This window comes from Toxorhynchites rutilus, chromosome 2 (genome assembly GCF_029784135.1).
Source record: "Toxorhynchites rutilus septentrionalis strain SRP chromosome 2, ASM2978413v1, whole genome shotgun sequence".
In the NCBI taxonomy this organism is placed as follows: Eukaryota; Metazoa; Arthropoda; class Insecta; order Diptera; family Culicidae; genus Toxorhynchites; species Toxorhynchites rutilus.
In genome coordinates, this window is record NC_073745.1 from 259,797,268 (window position 1) to 259,821,516 (window position 24,249).

The window sequence follows — 24,249 nt, forward strand, 5'->3', positions numbered from 1 at the left end:
ATCAATGATGAAGTGCCATTTTCCATGATGCAAGTCATGGGAAGGGAGGAGTGCTGGGTATACAACACTCTTAGTGGTTGTTCTAGTGGCAAACCACATGAGTGAACCTGCTGCTGCACGCCATCCTATCTAATGTCCCGCTGGTTCCGGTGAAATTGAAACACACGCGCTGCGTTGGATCTCCCACAATGCGGAATATATATGCGACTTGACGTATGATACAAAACGGAAATCAGGAGAAAATCCCCCTTTCCATCCCGCTTTCTGTTTCTCAATCCCTGGCAACATTTTCTTGGGAGTAGCACACATTCATGTGGTGCTAACAAGGAGGAAAAAGGCATCATTGTCATTTTGCTGTTTTCCTTGTCTTGAGAAACACTTTTCCTCTCCATCTCCTAGCATTCCGGTTTGATATATTGGGGATAAAGTTTATCATTGTTGAGTTTTTCTGGCATTTGTCTGTACATATACTCGAAGGAGAAGAAATCGGAACGCGAACGATGGAACTTTCAGAGCACTAAATGGAAATTGATGGCACACATTTTTTTCTGTCTCACATTCATGAGAATGCAGTCTGATTGAGTTCGTCTAATGAGGGCGGCAGTCGAACAAAAAGTTGCTTTTTTATGAGCATAATTGTTGGTTAACTCCCCTTTATGAATTGAGGCTTAGAAGTTTGTCAAAAAAATTTCAGGTGTAAGAAGAGCGAACTGAAGAGCTGACACGAAAATCATTTTAGCCTCACAAGCACAAGTGGATTATTTTATTTTATGTCAACATGAACTTCGTTAGGAAATTCAGAGGGAATTGCCAAAAATTATCCTTTGTATTATATTATCTTCACACTACACTACGTAGTGCTTAGCGCTGCCGATCTACAGGATAAAGAGACTTTTCACAGATTATACGGTTTAAAAGAGAGACACCAAGATCTACACTGCCGATTACAATGCGAAGGTCATCTCCGGCAACACTGGCTATTATCGTTCAATGTAGTGCAAAGGTTTTGAGCAGATAAACGTGACTTATGAGTAGTTTGAAGAATGTAAAGGCAGTTGCGATAGGCGATTCACTTTTCCGCTTCGATCAGTGTACAAAGCCACTTGAGTTTCCCACGATGGACATACTGAATCTCATTACATTTTCATCCATCTTACTGAAGACGAAGCCTTCATTATGCCGACGTCAATATCATCAAATGTACCAAAAAATTCGTAATACAGCGCGGACTAGATTATATACAGTCTCCGATTTCTTTTCACTGTGTGTAATCGAATCCTGTATATAATCGAGTCAAAAAAAAAATTTTTTTTACAGCCATTCCATGTCGAACCGGTATAGTGGTTCTCAGATTTTCGTGGGAAGTGGAAATTTTGTTCTTTGTCGCAAACTATTAGACCCATATTTTTTTTATTTTCTTGTTAGGGTAACCATTTCCATTTAAGGGTGGTCCGAAAAATTAAATTTTTCCACTTTTTAAAAAAATGACAAATTAAATTCATAACTTTTGAACTACTGAGCCGATTTGAATGATCGAGATATCAAATTAAAATTAAGATCAGCAAATTAAATTAAATTAAAAAATCTCAGTTAAAGGCAAGAAATGTAGAGACGACTAGTGGGTAGGAATTACAATTCATTTTTCATATATTTTATTCTTGGTATAAATCATGCTTAAAGCTACTTTTACAGTTTCACAGAATGTTCTTCTTCCGAGAACGAGAATTGTTTACGATAATATAATTTTCATTTTCCGGTCTAAAACTATGATAGAACTGAGTTCCGGAAATTTGCTTTACATGGTTATAACGGATTTTAAGTTTTCTTTCCATTGCTTTATAACTTGTCTCTGAAAAAAACCATAGTGCATTTTCGATTGGAAATTTTGGAAATTGCCCATGCATAAAGTTCTTTTGTAGTTGTAATGTGATGACCATGTAAACTTGTTTTAGCAACATTCCGCTTCAAAACTTCTCCTAAAGCGCCACATGGGCCTTTCCCATGGCATGTGGCGAAAAAGTTCCACTCCGCATCTATACCAAACTCTTTTTTTATTTGGCACAAATTAAAGGCTGTCATCTTATTTTTGTACTGACTACCTGATTCATCTGAGAAAAAGGGAACTTTCTTAAGATCGGGCAACTTCCTTTTGATAAAATTAACATAATCTACAATGAATAAACGAACTGCAACGTAGTTATGCTTGGAAGACTCCGCGATTGCAGTGAAACTTGTAAACTTTAAATCTGAAGTATGATCATTGTTATAGTAAATAGCATATGTGTGGATAGTGCACTGTGCGTTTGCCCAATGAAAACCTTGTACAGCGTTTTGTACAACAAATGAAAAATTTTCAGAAAAATCACAAATTATTACACATTCCGTCAATTTCAAGTTAGTTTTCACATATTTCAAATATCTCCCTTATTGTACAGCTATGAAATGATGTGGTGATAAATCAGATAATTTATCCAAAACATGTCTATGAATTCTTGAGTTTCTAATTCCACTAAATCCATGCTGCAACGGTCAGCTTGACACCACTGTTCAAATTGTAAGGATTCCACATTCCTATCGGTCAGAATAGTAACCATTTCTGAGCCCAAATGCTCAGTACCTGGGCAATGATTACATGTTTTCAACCAGCACTGTTCTGTGCGGTTGGCGCAAAGAGTTTTTAACAATATGTCTTGGTATGATTTTACACCAGCTGGAAGTGCCTTTCTATCATAAAGAGTTTTGAAACTTAGTTTGATATTTTGGTGATAAACACATACGCAAACAGTGTGTGTACCACTCGTTCCTGCCAGAATGCAATGCTTTGGGCGGTTACTTGCAAACATTGAAAACCCTATCTTAATTGCAGGATATTGTTCTTTGAAAATGGCGTAAGCTTCTTGTAAATTACATAACACCAATCTTCGTTGTATATATACATTGCCATCAACATTTTTTGAAACAACAAAGTCTCGTTTTCCTTGACACGCTCGAGTTATTTCGTCACTGGTATAGAAATCACGCACGAACGATAGAGTTTCTTCTGCCAAAGACGCACTGCTTAGCCTATTTGCCTGTGTTGTCATTATGCCCTTGTCCTCCTGCCATATGTTGAGAAACATCGAATTCCTTCATTATTTTGTAGGCTGAGCAGCTTTTTGGCAAAGTGGTGAGAATACGATACTTCTCATTATTGTCATGATTTTTTCGAAACTTTTCCTTGAGTAGCTGAATGATTTCATCCTCGCTTGTAGAAGGTACGCTGGCAATACTCCTGATTGATTCCAAATTGGGTGTTTCTAGCGACGGTAATGACACTGAAATTTAATAAAAAAAATATATATTTAGCAGCCTTGCGAACAATTAATTTATTAGACTCGTTATCAGAATTTATACTAATACACTCAAGTCAGTTTATTGAAACCTAAAGCTTACCTTGGCTGTCGACAGCAGGAACTTCGGATGGTCCAGTGATGGGCTCTTCGGGTGTGTACTTTTACAGTTTCCAGTGGCAATTTCTGCAAATGTTAGAAATGCTGTCATCTAATTTCACATTTTTCTTCACTGCATTATCTTGAAGAGCATGAGTAAGTTCTCTGATGAACATCCTTTTAAACCACAAACCACATCACGAACACTTGAATTTAATCTTTAACTCTTTGTGGTCGTTTGTCTGCTCTCAGCCACCACAGCAAGAAATCATGCTAATCTTATATTTTACTCAACCAAGTATCAGTTTATGCTTTTCCTAAACGAAGCTTGATGTCTAGTGGACCCGTTCACTGATCAATACGGTGCTCCTATGAGTAATAGATAACGGTACTCAGTATCAATAAAAGTAGTCACCCACACAAGATTACGCACAGTGTACAAATTACACATGTGGGACAAAAATCATAACAGCAGAATTTAACCATTGTAACTCTTTGTTGTGATGGAAAAGATTGTTCATAAGTATCAGAATGCGGATATAATATCCGAAGCAATTGTTTCAATGCATGAACTTCCTCCACTCGAAGAGTATAACTTTATATCGAGTTTGATTTACGAAAGCGCACTTCAAGCTCAAAAGAAACGTGTACCGGCTACCACTTTCCGACGTCGTCCTCCATCACTTTGGTGGGACAAGGAATGTTCAAAGGTCTACCTTGAAAAATCATCCGCTTTCAAAAAATTCAGGAAAACTGGATTAGTGGAATGGTTTCTAAAGTACCAAGCTCTAGAAGCCAAACTAAAAGGTTTGATTAAAGCAAAAAAGCGTGGATATTGGCGGAAGTTCGTCAATGGTTTGTCAAGGCAGACCGCTATGAGCACTCTTTGGAATACGGCTAGGAAAATGCGTGGCTGGAACCATACAAACGAAAGTGAGGAATACTCTGACCGTTGGATTTTTAACTTTGCAAGGAAGGTTTGCCCCGACACCGTTCCTGCACAAAACGTCGTACGCGACATTCCACTTCAAAGCGATTATGAGAATTTTTCGATGGTGGAATTCTCAATTGCCCTCCTCTCATGTAACAATTCAGCTCCGGGGTCGGACAAGATTAAATTCAACTTTATGAAGAATCTTCCCGACTTGGCAAAACAGCGTTTGCTGAACTTGTTCAACAAGTTTCTGGAGCTGAATATTGTCCCGCATGACTGGAGACAAGTGAGAGTGATAGCCATACGGAAACCCAACAAGCCGGCTTGCGATCACAACTCGTATAGGCCGATTGCAATGTTATCCTGTATTCGCAAATTGTTAGAGAAAATGATTCTACTTCGTTTGGACAAGTGGGTTGAAGCGAACAATTTGCTGTCAAATACGCAGTTTGGCTTCCGCCGAGGTAAAGGGACAAATGATTGTCTCGCGCTGCTATCTTCTGAAATCCAAATCGCATTTGCTCGCAAAGAACAAATGGCTTCCGTTTTTCTCGATATCAAAGGGGCATTTGATTCAGTTTCCATGGAAATTCTCTCAGAGAAGCTTCATAATCGTGGACTTTCACCAATTCTCAACAATTTCCTGTACAATTTACTGTCAGAAAAGCACATGATTTTCTCTCATGGCAGCTCGAAATCTTCTCGTTACAGTTTTATGGGCCTACCGCAAGGCTCCTGCCTAAGCCCCCTCTTGTACAGTTTTTACGTCAATGATATGGATAATTGTCTAACTAGAGACTGCACGCTGAGGCAGACGCTCAGACGATGCAGGCAGACGATGGAGTTATTTCCATCACGGGTACTAATCCCGTCGTTCTGCAAAAGTCGTTGCAAGATACCCTGAACAATCTGTTCACGTGGGCCCTCAAGCTGGGTATCGAATTCTCTACGGAGAAAACTGAAATGGTCGTTTTTTCTAGGAAGCACGAACCCGCCCAATTCCAGCTTCACCTATCCGGCAAAACGATCCAACACTCTATGTTTTTCAAATACCTGGGTGTATATTTTGATTCTAAGTGTACCTGGGGGAGACACATTGCGTATTTGAAACAGAAATGCCAGCAAAGAATCAATTTTCTCCAAACAATTACCGGAACATGGTGGGGTGCCCATCCAGGAGACCTCATCCAGTTGTACAAAACAACGATATTATCAGTGTTAGAATATGGCAGTTTTTGCTTCCGATCAGCTGCCAGGATTCATATTCTCAAGCTGGAGAGAATACAATATCGTTGCTTGCGTATAGCCATGGGGTGTTTGCATTCGACACATACGATGAGTCTCGAAGTTTTGGCAGGAGTACCCCCGCTTACTCTTCGGTTCACAGAATTATCCTACAGATTTCTCATCAGTTGCAAGATCATGAATCCATTGGTGATTGATAACTTCGAAAATCTACTCCAACTGACTCCTCAGTCAAGTTTTATGTCTTTATACCATGAGTACCTTACCCACGACGTGCACCCTTCACAAGGCATCTCCAACCAAGTATGCTTCCCATACTTCTGCAATTCCTCTGTCATTTTTTATCTGTCCATGCGACAAAAAATCCATGGAATCCCAGATCACCTACGCTCCGATTCTATTCCGCCGATATTTTCGGCAGAATATGGGAAAGTTGGATCTGATAAAATGTTCTTTACTGACGGTTCATGCATAAACGGGTCCACTGGCTTCGGCATCTTCAATGAAAATTCCAGTGCCTCTTTCAAACTCAAAGATCCTTGTTCCGTGTATGTCGCTGAACTGGGTGCGATATATTACGCATTATGGATCATTGAAACATTGCCCATCGACCACTATTTTATTTTTTCAGACAGTCTCAGCTCAATAGAGGCAATCCGCTCAATGAAAGTTGATAAACGCTCATCTTATTTCCTAACAAGAATAAGACAACTATTGAGTGTTTTGGTCGAAAAATTATTCAAGATTACCTTAGCATGGGTTTCCTCTCATTGCTCGATTCCGGGGAATGAGAAAGCGGACTCGCTAGCTAAGGTGGGCGCTTTAGAAGGCACACTTTTTGAAAGGCAAATTGCTTATAAAGAATTTTTCCACATTCCTCGTCAGTATACGCTCGTAAGTTGGCAGCGCATGTGGAGTGGTGATGAGTTCGGTCGTTGGTTACACACGATTATCCCTAAGGTCTCGACGAGTGCTTGGTTCAAGGGATTGAATGTAGGTCGTGATTTCATTCGCGTGATATCTCGGCTTATGTGCAATCACTACAACCTAAACGCGCATCTCTATCGCATTGGGCTCGCAGCAAACAATCTTTGTGATTGTGGCGATGGCTACCACGACATCGAGCATGTTGTCTGGTCGTGTATCCGGTTCCATGCTGCTCGCTCTCAGCTCTCTAGAGCACTGAGAGCACAAGGCAGACAATCGGATATCCCCGTCCGGGATATCTTAGGTAGCCGTGATCCTGATCTTCTGCTTCATCTATACCTGTTCCACAGAAACGCCGATGTCAACGTTTAATGATGTTTCCTTCGTTGTGCCCCCGTTTCATATCCCTCCTATCCGATCGATAAACTTTTACTTAGTCGCGGCAATACATACACACACTCTTTACAGATGCACGGGCCGAAGATTGTGCAGTCCACTGATCATTCAACAAGAGCCAAAGGTCTCTCTACACGAGCTGATGATTACGCCGGCTAGTGACCATTCTATCCTGGATTCCTCGAGGCGAGAAAGACGCACCACGCTAGATATGGGGTACAGACTAGGGGGGCGTTGCTGATTAATGGTCAGCTGCATCCCAATAGGAAGTATCCCGTGTCGGGCACACGTACAGAGCATCGAAGACTGCAACATACCAATTATGAGAACACTTGTAATACTAACCTCGAGCCAACCGCGAGTAATCGGTTACATATTACTAACATAGTTGTACGACAAAAATTGTCAAAATATTGGACTCCCGGCCCCGTCAGGCTAACGCCACATGTGCCTTAATAAAATATATATTTTGGAAAAAAAACCCTTATCCTAACGGAAATAACCACATCTCATTGGTCGAAATTGACAACACATGCGGCGGTTCCCTAATAGAGACATCAAAACCAAGCTGCCTGGGGGAAATCGGCATTGCAAATACATGAAAGTAGGGGGAGCATTTGTTCACACCGAAATGTGTTCCCCAACAGAGACATCAAAACCAAACTGCCTGGGAAAATCGGCATTGCAAATATATGCAAGGCGGGGGTATTTTTATATTGTAGGTAAGGTGAGTGATACGATTAATTCTTGCAAATAAAATTTTAATTTGGAGCTTTAACCCTTTAACGGGCCGTGAGAACTAGGCATGTAATCAACGCAAACCCTAATACAACGACATGTTTTGATGCTAAAATACACAAAAAAAATTTTTCCAATACACAAAACAACCAAAGCATTAAAAAATTGGTGGCCACTGCCCGGTTAGCGCAAAATGTTAGTGGCAATATAGATGCCACCTGCCCGGTTAGCGTAAAATGCTGGCGTTTGGTTTGTAGCGAAAATGGAAATGGATTGAATAAACACTCAGAAAGTAAAAATTATAATAGAAAATTACCTTTTCAAATATGTTTTCTCTATAATAAAGTAACATGTTTTTACTCATAAGAAAAATTGATAATTGTGTTCGATATTGATAATTATCTAATATAACATTGGTGAGTTTTTGTTTTCTTTATTTCAACCATACATACCAATAAAGGCATCTCATCTTGGGGTAACATAGGGCGGTTTGATACGCACCATCTAATAACCAATTACCATTCTTCTGTCATCAATCGGTTGTAAACACTGGTGTAGTGAACAAAACAATAACAAACAACCACACAAAACAGCCTTTTTCAGGGCCACCAAATCATTGTGAAAGAGTTTAACGGTGTGATTCTTCAAACATATCCAAAATCAGCATGAAACAGATAACCTAACGGAATCCTATGTCAACTATGCGGTCGTGTCTCGGACACAACCCTCCTGTGACTTTTTACTGCGGTCGGTATTTCAAATGATTTTTGTTCGTAATTTCTCCGGTCTTTATACAATTTTAATTCCTACCCACTAGTTAACTACAGTAAAAACATTTATTGTACCTTAAAACCACCACATGCCTTATTTGGTTTAATTTTCTTGATTGATTCTCGAGTAATGCAGAAATTTGTGTTTCATTTGTATGGCAGCCCTTGAGGTGACGTCATACTTTTGGCTGTAACTTCTAAGGGCATAATGCAAAAATGCAAAAAACAAAAATTCTATTTTTTCGATTTTCCAGACCGGGGTCCCCTTAATACAGAAAGTAGGATAACTGCAAGGAACGAAAAAAAGAGCGACTTTTGATCGAAACTGCAATGCTTTTCCTCCTTTCCTCCAAAGTAATGCCTAAAATAGGCGCTTCTCACGAAGGATAGGTGTCCTTCGACCCAAGACAAAAACCCAATACAAATTACTACGGAAACCGAGGTAGAAAGACAACGATATTTAGCATTAGCTTTGGCGCAGTATGATAAGGTAGCTCAACTGGCTAACGAGGGGCTGCACATGAAGCTTGAAATCCTAGAGATTAGGGAAGTCGGTTGGCTGAACTTTGGTGAACATAGACTACTTTCGGAACTGGTATTGCTATACTCTGACATACGAGGATTGTGGAGTCGGTTTGCTACTCAGCGTAAAAGCTCACTCTGACTCATATTCTCTGAGCGTAAACGGTGAGCTGTTTGCACAACTTTATGGTCACAACGACACAGTAAAACTCTACCACTTTAGAATCAATAGCAAGCTTCCATTGCTATTAATTGAAAAAAATAGTCCGATGTTTTTGTTATAAGCAGCAATAAGCAGTTCACGATAAATACTCAGTGCAATGCATTGTCATAAAACAAGAAATTGCGACATATGGTCAGCTCCTGTATTGTTCACGCCAAGGCAAACATGAATCAGAAATCAACCATTTGCAACTGTTTCTACAGAACAACACAAAGAAATTATATCTGAAATTTTTATCTATAAGAAACAAGGAAATAATAGTTTTTTGCTGTGCTGTTGTATCGTAATGCATCGAAATCCGGACACTTAAGCATTTACGAGGGTAACATCAACTACTTAAAAATATTGCTCTAGCATAGCATGAAATAGTAGCATTCCAATGGAATTATAATGTATTCATTTAAATTATGAATCATATAAATCCACAAAATCATGTTATATTTGTTAAAAAATTGAAAATTATTTAACTGTGTCGTTATTTAAAATCCATACACTTTTTAATCATGATTCTGGACACTCTGGACTGAGTGTTGGGACATTTTGGTGATTCGTTAAGGTATATTCGAAGATGCATTTTTAGGTTTTTGGATGCCAATATAGTGATTATAATGATGTTGGCAGCTGGGCTCGTGGATGCTTTCTCTGAAACTGGTGGTACATTTTCCTCAGAATTTAGTGGACCGATCTTGCTGAAATTGGTATGTGAAAATGTAAGAATCAATTTTCAAAATGTTATTACCTGCCTACAGCATGATAATCACTATATTGGCATCCAAAAAATAAAAAATACATCTTCGAATATAATTTAACCATTCACCAAAATGTCCCAACACCAACTTGGATTCCAACATTCCAAAAAAAAATCAATAAAATCCGTTATTATTCGATCTTTCAGAGAAGGTTTCCACTCTTAAACCAAACATCATCGAAAATTCGTGCTCCATTCTATCTAGGCCTTGAAACATACTATTATGAAACTCCTGCAATTAGGAAATTCATCGTGAACTTTTAATCCTTCCGGATTTAGAATCATCATCTGAATGTGTTTCCCATTCCGGACATCTCGCATGATGATTTTTGACATTTTTCGTTAATAGCTAGGTATTATGTCTGACACTACAATAAATTGACTCAATAGCACCTATTAGTCGCATCTATTGAAAATGAATTGAAAATAACGTTTTGGTTTTCTGATGATATTGATATAATGATAAATTGCCCGATCAAAAAGCCGTCCGGATTCTGAAGTATTACTGTATAGGGCAGAGAAAGCGATGTTTTAATCTCCACTGGGACCACCAACCAGGACATATACGTTAACGAATTCATGGAGAAACGTCTGCTCCATAATTAAAATTGTAACGCGACAAAAAATCACTTCCACTGGCAACTGTCCGTTTTACCCCACCAGTACAATTATTTCAATAATTTAAATTTTTCCACTCAAAAATGAATTTACTTTTCCGTACATACCTAATATCGCTTCTCTGTTAACTCACAAACCGAAATATAACCATCAGCGAATTGAATTTTGATATTAAACCACTCAAAATGCTTAATATCGAAGCAGCTAAACTTACATCCACACGCGGAATCATGTATGATTTTCGGTTTTTGTTTCCCTCTTCCACTTTTGATTAGTATTCATTGCCATAGGGTGGCTTAAATATTATAGAATATCACGTAGAAGATGTTCTCATTAACAGAAATCGAAAATTCAAAATGTAACTATACAAATCAACCGCCTGTCCATATTACCCGCGGTTCCCCTACAGATTTCTTACCATATTGGACACTTTGTTGTATATTTATACATTTTCTGAAGTGATAATTAACTTTGAAACTCTGTATCGAGGTAAAAGGGTCCTATTCTGGTATCTGTTTGAAGCCAGTTTGTTTCGAGGTGAACAGCAGTGCAGATTCCGACAATTCTTTCAATATATGTATTCCACTACTTTCCTTGGTCTTCTGAACGCAAATTTGTATAACACCATCCTTTCTTGCAACATCATTGGTAGATAAGTTAAGATTTCGTTTTTTTTTCTGGGACTGCTAAGGAGCTTGTGGTGTGTTATCAATCAGCCCGCGTTTGAATAGTTTGACTGCAGCATGATAGGGCAACTCCGATTTTTCCACGTGATTTTTCACTACAGAGATAAAATATTCAAAAATTAGGTAATAAATGTTGAGTTACATACAGTGCCAATTATGTCGTACTTACCTTCCACATGACTGTTAGGTAACTGTAACGCATTTTTAAACGGTTTTATTTAGCTTGCCCTGTAATTTGTATGTTTGTATCTTTGTAACATGTTTGCCTGTAGCGCATTACCACATTAATAGAAATTTGAACCCCTTCCTGTTGCCGATTGATTTAAAATTTGGAACACACCTTTATCCATGCAGTCATTATAAAACTGTGTATTTCATGATTTTAAAAATCTAAGATGGCGGCCGCTACAAAATTGTGGATAATATATTTTCTCAAACCCCCATCAATATGGGTTTTTACAAAACACCATCAATATGGGTATCAAATGAAAGGGCTTGACTTCAAAATGGCTGCTACCACTAAATGGCGGATTGCATATTTTCTGGGGCGAAAGGGTTTGAGGGTAGATCACAGCTATTTAGGAAAATTCAAATCCTAGATGGCCGCTTTAACAAAATTGCCAATTACTTTTTTATACGGTTTCATTCAACTTGACCTGTTTGTATGCGTGTTTGAATGTTCGTAGGGTTATCCCACAGTAATGAAAATTTGACTCCGTTGTTTTTGATTTATTGATCTGAAATTTGGAACAAATCTTTATCTCTGCTGTCTTTATAATACTGTGTATTATATTAACTTGAAAAATCCTAATTGGCCGCCGGTAAAAAATAGCTGAATGGCTTGACTTGGAGAACACACTCACATCCCTTCCTTCATTAATCTAGGGCAATGATGAGACTTAAATCGGATTTCCATTATCCATAGTTAGTTGTTTCATCATATGCTCACGATTTTATTTTAGTCTCATCATTGCTCTAGATTAATGAAGGAAGGGATGTAATATCTACTAACTGCTACTTGCCTAATTATGTTCTAGCTTTTAGTACATTAAACCGTTAAAATTAGAAATGATTTTATTTTTTTTTCTATTTGAGTATGTAAAACACATTTTTTTCATCGAGCTATGTTGTAGCCGAGTCTTATGTTCAACATTTTCTCGTTGTAGGCAAAAATCCGTGACCAAATATAAATGAACACAGTCTATCTTTCCCAGCCACATCATCATCTTTGGTCGTGAAGGATCACCACTTGGCCGTACTCGTAATTGATCACAACAAACTGTCGTTTAATTAATGATGAGTAATTATAGGAAGCAATCGGCTCCGCGTTGTGTTTCTTGAATATAAATCATAATTGGTTCGACCTGGTTCGACATCCACTTCATTGTCCACCTCGCTACCGAAGGCTTGCCCCGTTTGTGGAAAATCTCTCTGCTAATGGAAGGAATGTTAGAAAACATTGAGCCAGGATTAATATGCAGCGAATGCGGAAATATGGCGAAAGATGAGTTCCTAATTCCGATGCCACTTCAGGGCTCTAGTCTGGTAGCCAAAGCACGAACTTTACTCTGATGAAGTGATTTATTTTGCCCCGTGCGATGATGCCAAAGCACGGAATTGTTATCATTCTTCGAGGATGACGACACCGATGACAACATTCCTGCAGCCAACAAGTAGCATGCGGCCACAAGCAGCGAAGAGACCGCCTCAAAGGAAGAAAAAATATGAAGTAAATAGCAACTGGTCACGAAGTAAGGGAGGGAAAAGTATGATATATTATTAGATTTTGGCGAGTTTGGTTTAGTTTTGGTGTGGCCGTTTGCCAGCCGCCGGAAAAGTGGGTTGGATGTGGGAACCCAAAAAAAAAATTACATCATTTGAAGTTTGGACACGTCCCGGCCATTCGGAACTCGTTTCGCTCCAGCTCCAGTGCTCGTTTCCGAGCTTCCGTCCGGTGGGCTTTAATGGAGTTGAATGATATTTTGAAGTGTCTGTGGAATTGGAAACGAAACACGCTGAGCTGATTTTTAATAACCTGTTTCGCAGTTGGTTTTATTTGTTGCGAATGTTACTTAACGATGAAATAATCAGAACTGATTACGAGGTGTTAAATCAATGCGTTGTTTATCACATTCATTAAACTGACATTCGTGGCTCTTTCGACCACCGAAACAAAGGGTCATTGAAATACAACAGTGTCACCCGGTGTTGCCTTTCCGTAATTTATTGCCTCTTAGATAAGTAGGGCCCAGGAGATTACATTGAATTTAGTCAGCCCCAGCGTGGGTTTACTATTCTGAAATCAACCACGTTTGTCCCATTCACGGCTACGATAAGCTTCTTGTTTATTTATTTTCGGAATACTGTCTGTAAAAATACCACTGACCATTATGCAATTAAAGAGATTGCATTGTTCGATCGATAAAGCTGTTCCAAGCGATGTTCCACTTGTGTTTGGCTTCCACTTTCTCCGCCCTGGACATTGCACTGTATTCGATGGAATTAAGTGCCAATTTCTTCAGCAGCCGCAGATCCTGACGGGCCGAGGACAAACCCAGGAAAGCAATATAAAAATCGTGTGTCAATGGAGAGGCACACCAGAAGGCAGGATCATCTGACGAAACAACCACCGGATAGCTGTCGGAGAAGTAGAACGCCCCAACGTGATTTCGGCAGTCGTCCACAAGCTTTAGCACCTGGTTGGAAAGAGGGTTCAATTCGATGCAGATGTTGCGCTTTTTGATCTCCTCCAACACCCGAGGGTGTTTGATTGCCGCAAAGCCGTGCCCGATTCGTTTTGTGCCCAGCAGGATAGCGTCGACCTGTTGGGGGTAGGGATAGAAATACGCAATTACTATAGACATTATGTTGTTGAGAGAGAATTGGACAGTCCCCAGATGGCCGTAATAAATCATTGTCTTTTGTGCTACCCTATCATACATATTTTATCGCAAAGTGATATTTCTTATCACATTGCTTCGATTCAAATCAAATGAAATAAGAACGTGGAACAGTGTTATTTGTTTGTTTGTGACACATGACACTGCACAAGTCATGCAACCAAAGAAAATAGAATTAGGGAGGTTGTATCTAAGACACGACCGCATTGTTAACATAGGACTTGACAATTATTGCTGGTGAGAGCAAACATTGTAGAAATTTAAGAATGTATTTTTTAGTACAAATATTTGGTAGCACTGACATGGGTCGATAAATAAATGCTTGCACTGAGAGGTGCGAACGATTCGCGAAGCTATAAAATTTGAACAAATTGACAAATTTTCAACATAACATGTACATAACATGTTGGTTTCTCGCTGTCCTAAGTGAAACTAAAACACCGAACTAATTGACTATCCAATTATTTCTTCAGTGTTTATATCTCTTAGCACATCTCTTTAAAAAATTATATCTCCAACTCTCCCAAAAATATATTGTAATACAGTGGCATGTAACAAGCTTTCATCTTCAGTTTTTACCAAAGACCGAAGAAGCTCTTACCACTGAAAAATATCTTCTCTACATCCGGTTCGGAATACGCTGTACTTTGACGCCACTTTTAACCTGGAAACTATGGTCAAATTTACGAAAGTTAAATGGTCGATCGGAAAAAGTCACCAATAAGCCCGAACCCAAACACACCTGAATTCGCACAAGATCTCTCCTGGAAAAAAGCGATGAAAATCAATTCGCTTTTTATTATTTCGGATATTAGTTTAGAATACATCGAAAATTTTTGAATAACTTTTCAGTAGAAAGTTGAAGTGCCTTAAAATGTCTCATAGATGGTTTTATATAAAAATTTGAAGATGATTAATTGATGATTCATTTTTACCCTCACGAGAGCAGTACGCAAGCAATTGAGGGGCTCAGATTGTAAGGGGTGTAAGTGGCTTGATCGATATCTCTTGATCAACTTTTTATTTAGTTAATATATCAATTGCAAAAACGTTCCAATTTAAGTTTGCTATAGAATCCGATAGATGAGGTTCTGAACTATCTTCCACATTGTCAAATACAGCTGGGAATGTTTACGCAGCTAAGTTATGACCAACAAAGAGAGTCGATGTAGAGAAATTGATCAAATCAATTACACCTTTTTCATTCTAAGCCCCTCAATTTATTTTCCAATAGCAATGCAGCAATGTAGCAAGAAATTCATCGCAAACACTATAGCGACAGTCTTTTTTGCAGGTATTCTTTTTCCCAGCACCAGTATTGCACATTTTTTAATCACTTCAATTTCCCCAATTTCACCAACGCATACAAACAACAATGTATGCGTGTCATTAAAAAATACAGCAGAATTTTCAGCAATCGGCATAATAATAGAAATGCTTCCAATTTTCGTCAATTTTATCCGTTTAGGGCATGGGAATCGTAATGTATCTATATCTATAAAAATGGATTTCCGTCTGTCTGATTCTTATAGACTCGGAAACTACATAACCGATTGACATGAATATTGGTATGTAAGGGTTTTTGGGGTCGGGGAAGGTTCTTATGATACTTCGAGACCTCTTCCCCCTCTCAAAGGGGGAGGGGGGGCACACAAATGAAACACAAATTTTTGCATCACTCGAACCAAAACAGAACCGAATTTGGCATGGGGAGGATTTAGGAGACAAGAAGCGTTCCTTAAGTGGTTTGACACTCTTCCCTTCCCGTAATGGATTAAATATTCCTCCACCTTTTACCGTGATCATTTTATAAGGTGTTTACGAAAACTCCAATAAAACATATTAGTTTTAAGATTTATAAATGTTCTGAAGGATACAACTTCATCTTATTCTTCATGACTCGATTAGTATCAACTAAACTGGTTTTTTTGCAACTATTTTTTAAGCTACAGGATTACTGGTGCGAAAATAATCCGTGGTTAAATGTCTGCCCCGATGAAGATATGGTTCGGCTAACTTTAGAACTACAAATTCGCTCAGGGATGTTGAAGTTCGCGTTTCGTCCTTACCTAAGTAAGGGAACCTAATTATAACGTATTTCAATTGATTATCTACTGCCAACCAAAACTTTAGGCCAAATTTGTGCGGTTTATTTGGCATGTATTATGTGAATTTGCAATAAGCATTGGAAGGGAACAGTTGCTCGTCTATTTTAATATTCTCGTGAGGTTTATGGCAGCATTGACTATTGTGTGTAAATTGATTCCAAATTTCGGATATCATAGTAAATTGGTCGGTGCGTAAATGTTTGGAAAATGCTTGTATCAAATAGGACAAATCGCATGATTTGCATAAATTCATCTCTGAGCATGTTATTTGGTAACTTTGCAGTTGAACTCTCCCAATTTCTTTTCAAAACACGAAGTGCTTCTTCTTCAGTGTCCTTCACATGTCCTATCATGTTGTTCAAATGAATGATTCTTCTGCTTGTATGCTTTCTTCAGATTCCAGAATCTCAATTCCTTCCTTGAATCATTTCATTTTCATCTTCTTCAGAACCAGAACACTCCTCACAAGTACGAGCTATATTTTGCGATATTTTATTTATTTTTCTAGACATATTAAGATGATAAAGAAGACCTTTTTGTCAGAATAGTTTAAAACTGAGGTTCACAATAATATTTCTAATTCAAAAAATATTCTAGTATTTTGTTTTTAAATATTCGGACAACAGAAACCCTCAGAATATTTTCGCACTCTGACATCAATTGACATTCTGCGATTCGTTTTTTTCAATTGTTGCTTTTCGGCATCTGTTGCTTATCGCTTCTTTCATTTGTGATTACGATGATAAATCAATGAATATAATAATCATCTTGGGTGTATTTTCATGGAAATACAATGCTTTGTGTGTTCATAAATGACAATTTCCTTAAAAAAATCAATTATATCGATTGATGAGACTTTACAGAAAATAAAATTATCAATTTTTAGTAGAAGATAATTATTTTTAAATTATGGAATAATGTACCATTGAATATTTATTAGTATGACTTATGTTTTTTTTTATTAACCCTCCCATACTCGAGCATACGATCTCACAGATCGACAATAAATAGTTTTGTTTAGAGAAGGCTGAACTAAGTGATTATTTAGACTGAATGAAGTTATTTCTCTTTTTCTGGAGTTGTTTCATTTAATTATATTTTTTTTACTTTGAATAAATACAAATAACGCCTCAAAATACACAATAGCTAAATTACAGAGACACGCACAGTCTGTGACACTGTGCGCGAGTTTAGGTTGGTTAAGACCTTATTTCATGTCTTTCAATTTTCCAATGATTTTTTCATACAGTCAACGTTGGTAGACCACAGCCCAGCATTTGAACAATTAGTCGCCCGTGATGCCCAAAAGTTTGGCCACCCCTGTTATATAACATGATAGTCTAGTATTAGAAATTATAATGGGTATTAATAATGAAACCATCTTTCAGTGGCTATAAATCATTGTAGGATCATGGCAGTGTAGTCGCATAACAATATTGAACGAAAACTGAAATCATGCTAACTTTGAAAAAAAAATCACAAAAAAAAACGAAAAAAAATCACATTTCTTATTTTTGGATGTATTATGTAACAAAACTTCGGCTTCAAGAAAAAAATATAAAAAATATAGCGCTCTAAAGTATAATCAAGTATCACAAAAACAAAATCCAATTTCTTTGCAAGTGTCATATTTCGATGATATTTGTTAATCATCTGAATCGGTTCAGTAATTCAAAAGTTGAATGAATTTTTGGAAAAAAATATTTTTTTTTGGGAAAACAACTGATTTTTTGGACAACCCTAAAATGGAAATGGAAAAATCGAATCGGAGATCAACAACAGAGTTTCGTTTGGTGATCTCGAAGGAGACACGGTTTGGTGATGAGTGTCGAACGAAAATAAAGTGTCTTTCTCAAGGCAGGTTAGTAAGAAGTTTGAAGTAGAGTTTTCTGTTCTTCACAAAGGCCTTCCTCAGGGCTAGAGACGAATGGACTGAAAAAGTTCTCCATAATTCAAGAAGAAGAAGACGAAAAAGAATCGGAAATCCATTTAGTTGTTATTGCGATGTGAGATGAGGATAGTCACGCTCACACGTCTATGTATTATGCTCTTCTATCCCGATACCATTTCTTTTCTGTAGTCGGACTGAACGGAGCCGTATTGTTTGACGAAAGCAGTAGTTCTATTATCGAATGCTTTCCGAGGAGGAATCGATTCCTCCTTTGAGCGTTAATGATTATTTTCCGGGTAAACTAAGTGGTATGATAATCAATTTATTCAAATGATGAAATGTCTGAGAGATATACGCTTGTTATTTATTGATTGCTAAGCAAACGTTAGTTCTACGTCCACCATGCAGTTATACCACAGATACAACCCACTTCCAGTTTTATTAGTGACTTTTCTTCGATCGACCATTCAATTTTCGTGAATTCGAGCTCTGTTAATCCTCTTTTTACCCCTTACGGTCGTGGCAACTATATTGCACTCACAAAAAAATTTTTTTTTCGCTGCTCATGGAACATCATTCCAATATTTTGCTTAACTAAAGACTTATGAAGGTATATGGCATTACTCTATTTTTCAAGGCTGCTAAAAATGTACGATGTTAATTTGAGAATAATTTTCATGTACAAGGCAGTGTCAAACAGTGTTTTGGGGTAAACGAACAGTGGCAATTATATTGTCACCAATTTTTTTCAACCGTTTCAATATTAAAATTATTGGTTTATTCTTTATCAAAGTTTAATCATGCGAGGATTAAGTTATCTGAAGTTAGAGTCGATTCCTTGCCTTGCAACGGCCTCATAAAGAGTTAAAAGAGGCATCAAAGCGTATCGTAGTGGTGAGAGCGGTGTTCTTTGATGAAAGTTTATTCCGTTAGTTCTCTCTTTTTTTCTTTCGCTCTCTCTCTCTCTCTCTCTCTCTCTCTCTCTCTCACTTTCTCTCTTTACTTGACACTCACGGCGAAGTTTTAATTCAATATTGTTCAAGTGTACGCAATTGAACGCATTAACATTTGGAGCAAGAATTCTCTTTGCCATTTGAGTCGAAAGTAACGTGTTCGGTAAAGAGAGACTAAAGAGCGAGAAAAGAAAGAAAGAAAGAGAGAGAGAGAGAAAAAATAGAAAGAGAGAAACAGAGAGAAAAAGTGAGAGAGAGAGAGAAAGACAAAGAGAGACGTTTACCGAAAGTACACTCATCACTGCAAGTCTCCGTTAGATCTGACTATTCATAATCTCTATTGAATTCATTCATATTATTAATAAGAAAATAGTTATAAGTGATGATTAAAATTTCACCTTATACAAAAACTAACCTCGCGTAAACCGCATGTATATTTTTAGCGTTGACTACATCGAATACCATAGTTATTATATGAGGGGATTAGAATGCAAGGGGTGTAAGTGACTTGATCGATTTCTCTACATCGACTCTCTCTTTTGGTCATAGCTTAGCTGCAAATACATTCCCAGTTGTATTTGACAATGTGGAAGGTAGGTCAGAACCTCATCTATCGGATTGTATGGCAAACTTAAATTGGAACGTTTTTGCAATTGAGATATTAACAGTTTTTCATAGTTACCCTAATGCAACTCGGATAGAAGGCGCTAAAAACAACTTTGTGGGAGATATTTATTGTTTAGACAAAAACTGTTTTTGACAAAGTTGTTACATATGATAGAGCGCTCATGTTTATGTTATCAAAAATAGGGTGACCAAAATTGTCACCCTATGAAAAATCTAACTTTTTTATCTTTATAGATAGATATAAACATAGTTCAACAATGTTGTAGCCCCAGTTATTTTAAACAACTTTGTAGAACAAAGCTTTTTTATATCTTTTAAAATAATCGGTTTAACGTTTTTTTTCTAAGTTGCATTAGGGTGACCATGAAAAAACGTGTTTTTTTGCTTTAACTTTTAAATTTCATATTCTACATCAAAACTGTCTTTGTACGACTTTGAGAGCTTATTGATACCAACACTTTGCGATGCAGAACATGCCTATATCTTAATCCTACTCAAAGTTATTGATGGTTTTTTACCCAAAAACTCATGATTTCAATTTTAATCTACTCAAACACAAAAAATAAAATAGTTTTGAAAATCACACATCATGTAGAGTGAAATATGCTCTTTCAAATGCCGCCAATAAACTTTGCTTACGTTTGCCCCAGAAAGAATGACAAATGAAAAGAGCATGTTTTTTGGGAAGAAAAATCAATAACTTTGAGTAAAGTTGAGATATTGACAAGTTCTGCATCGAAAAATGTTAGTAAGCTCTAAAAGTCTTTCGAAGACAGTTTGCATGTAAAATTTGAAACATAAAAGTTAGAGCAAAAAGAACAGTTTTTTTCATGGTTACCCTAAAGTAACTTAGAAAAAAAGCGCCATATCGGTTATTTCAAGAGATAGAGAAAAACTTTGTTCTACAAAGATGTCTCAAATAATTGGAGCTACAACATCGAACTATGTTTACTTCTATCTATAAAGATAAGAAAGTTAGATTTTTTATTTCATCGACAATTTGGGTCACCCTATTTTTGACAACATAAAAACGAGCGCTCTATCATGAGGAACAACTTTGTCTAAGACAGTTTTTGTCTAGCTCTAAATGCTAATTTCCACTTAAATGTATCTCCTGGACTATTGTGCATTGAGCCTCGATCGAGCTAGGGGATCTACAATGAACTTTACGTCGGGCCCTACGAGTAGATAATGAACTCTTCTATAAATCAATGACTAACTTTGTTGCTGTTGTTCCCAATGCTGACACTGTCCAAACGAAAAGCCCAATGTCGGCCGATGAGACCGTCGTGAAAACTACGGGAAAATCAGTGTCGAACTTTAGGGACCGACGCGATTCCGACATATTAAATATAGCGAAAAGTACTCACCAAGTTCTCATCTGTTTTGCCCCACCAATTAGTCTCGCCGGCGTGAAAGAAAAATTGAATACTGGGGGTCATTTTCAGCAGGCGTTCGCTGTAATCGCTCAGCGGTCTTCCCAGATCCTCTTGGCCCACCAAATCAAACCCTGCTACAAAGGTAGGAAACTTCTTGTGTAGATTCTCTGCGATCTCCAGGTAACCGTCAAAAACTTCATCGTTAACTATTCGATGCGGAGCGTATATGAATTTCACGCCAATGAAATCAGGATGTGTCTTCTTAAAGTTCTCCGATATGTCATAGTAAATTTGAACGATCTCTTCCGCAGTGTACACGCGCCCGTCTAGATCATACACCGGCGGAAGAACGCCGCGGAACTCGAGATAGCTCACATTGTCCCAATATAACTCTTCGAGGGTATTAAGGAAATACTTTTCCCACACGGGTTTATAGGTGACGATTGGCTCGAGTGAACAGAACATATCTGCGAACTTACTCCAAATAGTATTGATGGAAGGATAGGCGGCGACAGGGTCTTTATTGAACAATGTGAATATTGTTCGAAGATTATGATCATAGCCTTCGTCACCCAGTTCTTTGCGAATGTCAGCCACCGGTCGCCATTCGGTATCATCTATCGACGCTGGTTGGGTTTTCGAAAACTTGTACAGTGGTGGACTCGCTCGATCGAAATCCCCATGCTGCCAGAGGAAGTCTTGATATGTTGCTTTAATGATGGTTTCCATACTGCCGATAGCAGTGTCATGCGCATGAAGTATAGCGCCTTTAGGCATCTTTTGAAGCAGCTTAAAAAGCGGGCAGTTTTTGATCTTATCCAACACATGGAACAAGTGCCGCGCCGGTACGAATTCAAATGGTGTCTTTAATCCCACTTCCAGTTCTGCATTCTTCAGCTTCATTAGGAATTCGTTGACCTTGAGCTCATCTTCAGTCAGCACTATATCTGCGCCTAATGCACGCTTTTCTTCCTGACTTACAAAATCGGCGCGTTGCGCTTGGAATTCTTCGAATGACGGACGTAACATTTTCACTTTCGTTCGAAATCCAAGCTGATTACTGCACAAAAACCACAATCGCACTGAACCTCAGCGACTTCACACGCCAGCAGTAACTGGAAGCGAGAACAAGTTCCAGCAAGTGCTTTTTCCTCTCCCAATGTTTTGAAGCAGAGGAGTTGAATCCCAATTCTTGAATGTATGTATAAGTGAAACCGATCGCTGTGAATACGCAAGCGATAGAGCGATATTTTTATATTCTGCTTTGATATGATAACACTCGAACCATGTGTTCGAGTACTTTTCAGAGGGAACTCACTTAGCGCAGTTGACGCTTATCTTCAGTTTTGTTTGTTGTTCACGAAATTATTTCCACTCGACACATAAGTCGCAACTTCAGGCGCCGTACAATGACTTAAAGTGAACGGTTGTACACGATATGCTTTGTAATTGCGTTCGCTTCCCCAAGAATGTGTTCTACTGTAAGGCGTTTTGTGTGGCGCATTAGAACGTAGCGATAAAGATTAAACGTATTCGTTATTTGTCTTTTGGCTCTCAACTCTGATTCATGAGAGATGACTGTGAATTCATAATTGTTGAGATTGCATCTGATGAATAAGGTGCAGTTCAGAAATACAACACCTGTTTCGTAAACAGTAAAAAAAACTGATTTGCACGAAATGATGATATACAATGTCGGACGAAAGTGCAGTAAATATACTTTCATATTGCGAATCACTGTTACTTGTTTGGATATACAGGTCGGACTCGATTATATACAGACTCGATTATATGTGATTCGATTATATACAATTTTGGACTCGATTATATACAGTTTGATTTTTTTTTGCATTTAAAGGAAAAATGTAACCTTTCAACGTTTAGGATAAATTTCAGTGGCTATTATATGTACAGTGGGGTAAAATCGTGATTAATGATGATTTTGCTTGAATTTTCACCAGGAATTGTTTATATTAGAAATTAAGACAAAAAGAAGTTGGATGTCAAAAAACTTGTAGAGCGGATAAAGAACTTTCATTTAATTGATAGAAAAAATCACCCTTAGAGGGGTGACACCCATGATCATGACAAGTATATTATATATTATATTGATGAAATAAAATATCTAACTTTCGTATCTTTATAGATAGAGGTAAACATAGCTCAACAATGTTGTAGCTCCAATTATTTGAGACATCTTTGTAGAAAAAAGTTTTTCTGTATCTCTTGAAATAACCGATATAGCGCCTTTTTTATAAGTTATTGATATTTCTTCTCAAAAAACATGCTCTTTTCAGTTGTTTGTCATTCTTTCTGGGGCAAAAATTAAAAAAGTTTGTTGACGGAATTTGAAAGAACAGATTTCACTCTATATAATATGTGATTTTCAAAACTATGTTATTTTTTGTGTTTGAGTAAATTAAAATTGAAATCATGAGTTTTTGGATGAATACCTATCAATAACTTTGAGCAGGATTAAGATATTGACATGTTCTGCATCGCAAAATGTTCGTATTGATCAGCTCTAAAAGTCGTACGAAGACCATTTTGATGTAGAATTTTAAATATAAAAGTAAAAAACCAGTTTTTTCATAGTTACCCTAATGCAACTCAGATAGAAGGCGCTAAAAACAACTTTGTGGGAGATATTTATTGTTTAGACAAAAAATGTCTTAGACAAAGTTATTACTTATGGTAGAGCGCTCATTTTTATGTTATCAAAAATAGTGTGACCAAAATTGTCGATGAAATATAAAATCTAACCATCTTATCTTTATAGATAGAGATAAACATAGTTCGACAATGTTGTAGCTACAGTTATTTTAAACAACTTTGTAGAACAAAGCTTTTTTCTATCTTTTAATATAATCGATTTAGCGCTTTAGGATGACAATGAAAATCCGATTTTTACTTTAACTTTTATATTTCAAATTCTACATCAAAACTGTCTTCGTACAACTTTTAGAACATATCAATACCAATATTTTGCGATGCAGAACAATATTGCGATGCAGAACAATAATTGCGATGCAATTCAATATTCTTATCCTACTCAAAGTTATTGATGCTTTTTTGTCCAAAAACTCACGATTTCAATTTTGATTTACTCAAACACGAAAAATAACATGGATTTGAAAATCACATATCATGTAGATT

General features: G+C 37.5%; 1 protein-coding gene across 2 annotated transcripts; it reads right to left on the bottom strand.

The window, feature by feature from the left end:
* Window positions 1-1,654: 1,654 nt before the first annotated feature.
* Window positions 1,655-22,711, bottom strand: LOC129770450 (adenosine deaminase AGSA-like). 2 transcript variants are annotated; one of them, XR_008742118.1, is made up of 4 exons: window positions 21,085-22,711; window positions 13,622-14,057; window positions 3,433-3,515; window positions 1,655-3,314 (listed from the first exon to the last, which is right to left on the bottom strand). XR_008742118.1 is itself a non-coding variant. In XM_055773291.1 (2 exons), exons 1-2 carry the CDS (start codon window positions 22,120-22,122, stop codon window positions 13,632-13,634), a joined length of 1,464 nt encoding a protein of 487 aa, XP_055629266.1. In that variant the 5' UTR covers window positions 22,123-22,710; the 3' UTR covers window positions 11,000-13,631. The 2 variants fall into 2 exon arrangements, 1 of the variants encoding a protein (XP_055629266.1); XM_055773291.1 differs by lacking the exons at window positions 1,655-3,314; window positions 3,433-3,515 and having other exon boundaries at window positions 11,000-14,057; window positions 21,085-22,710.
* Window positions 22,712-24,249: the final 1,538 nt, after the last annotated feature.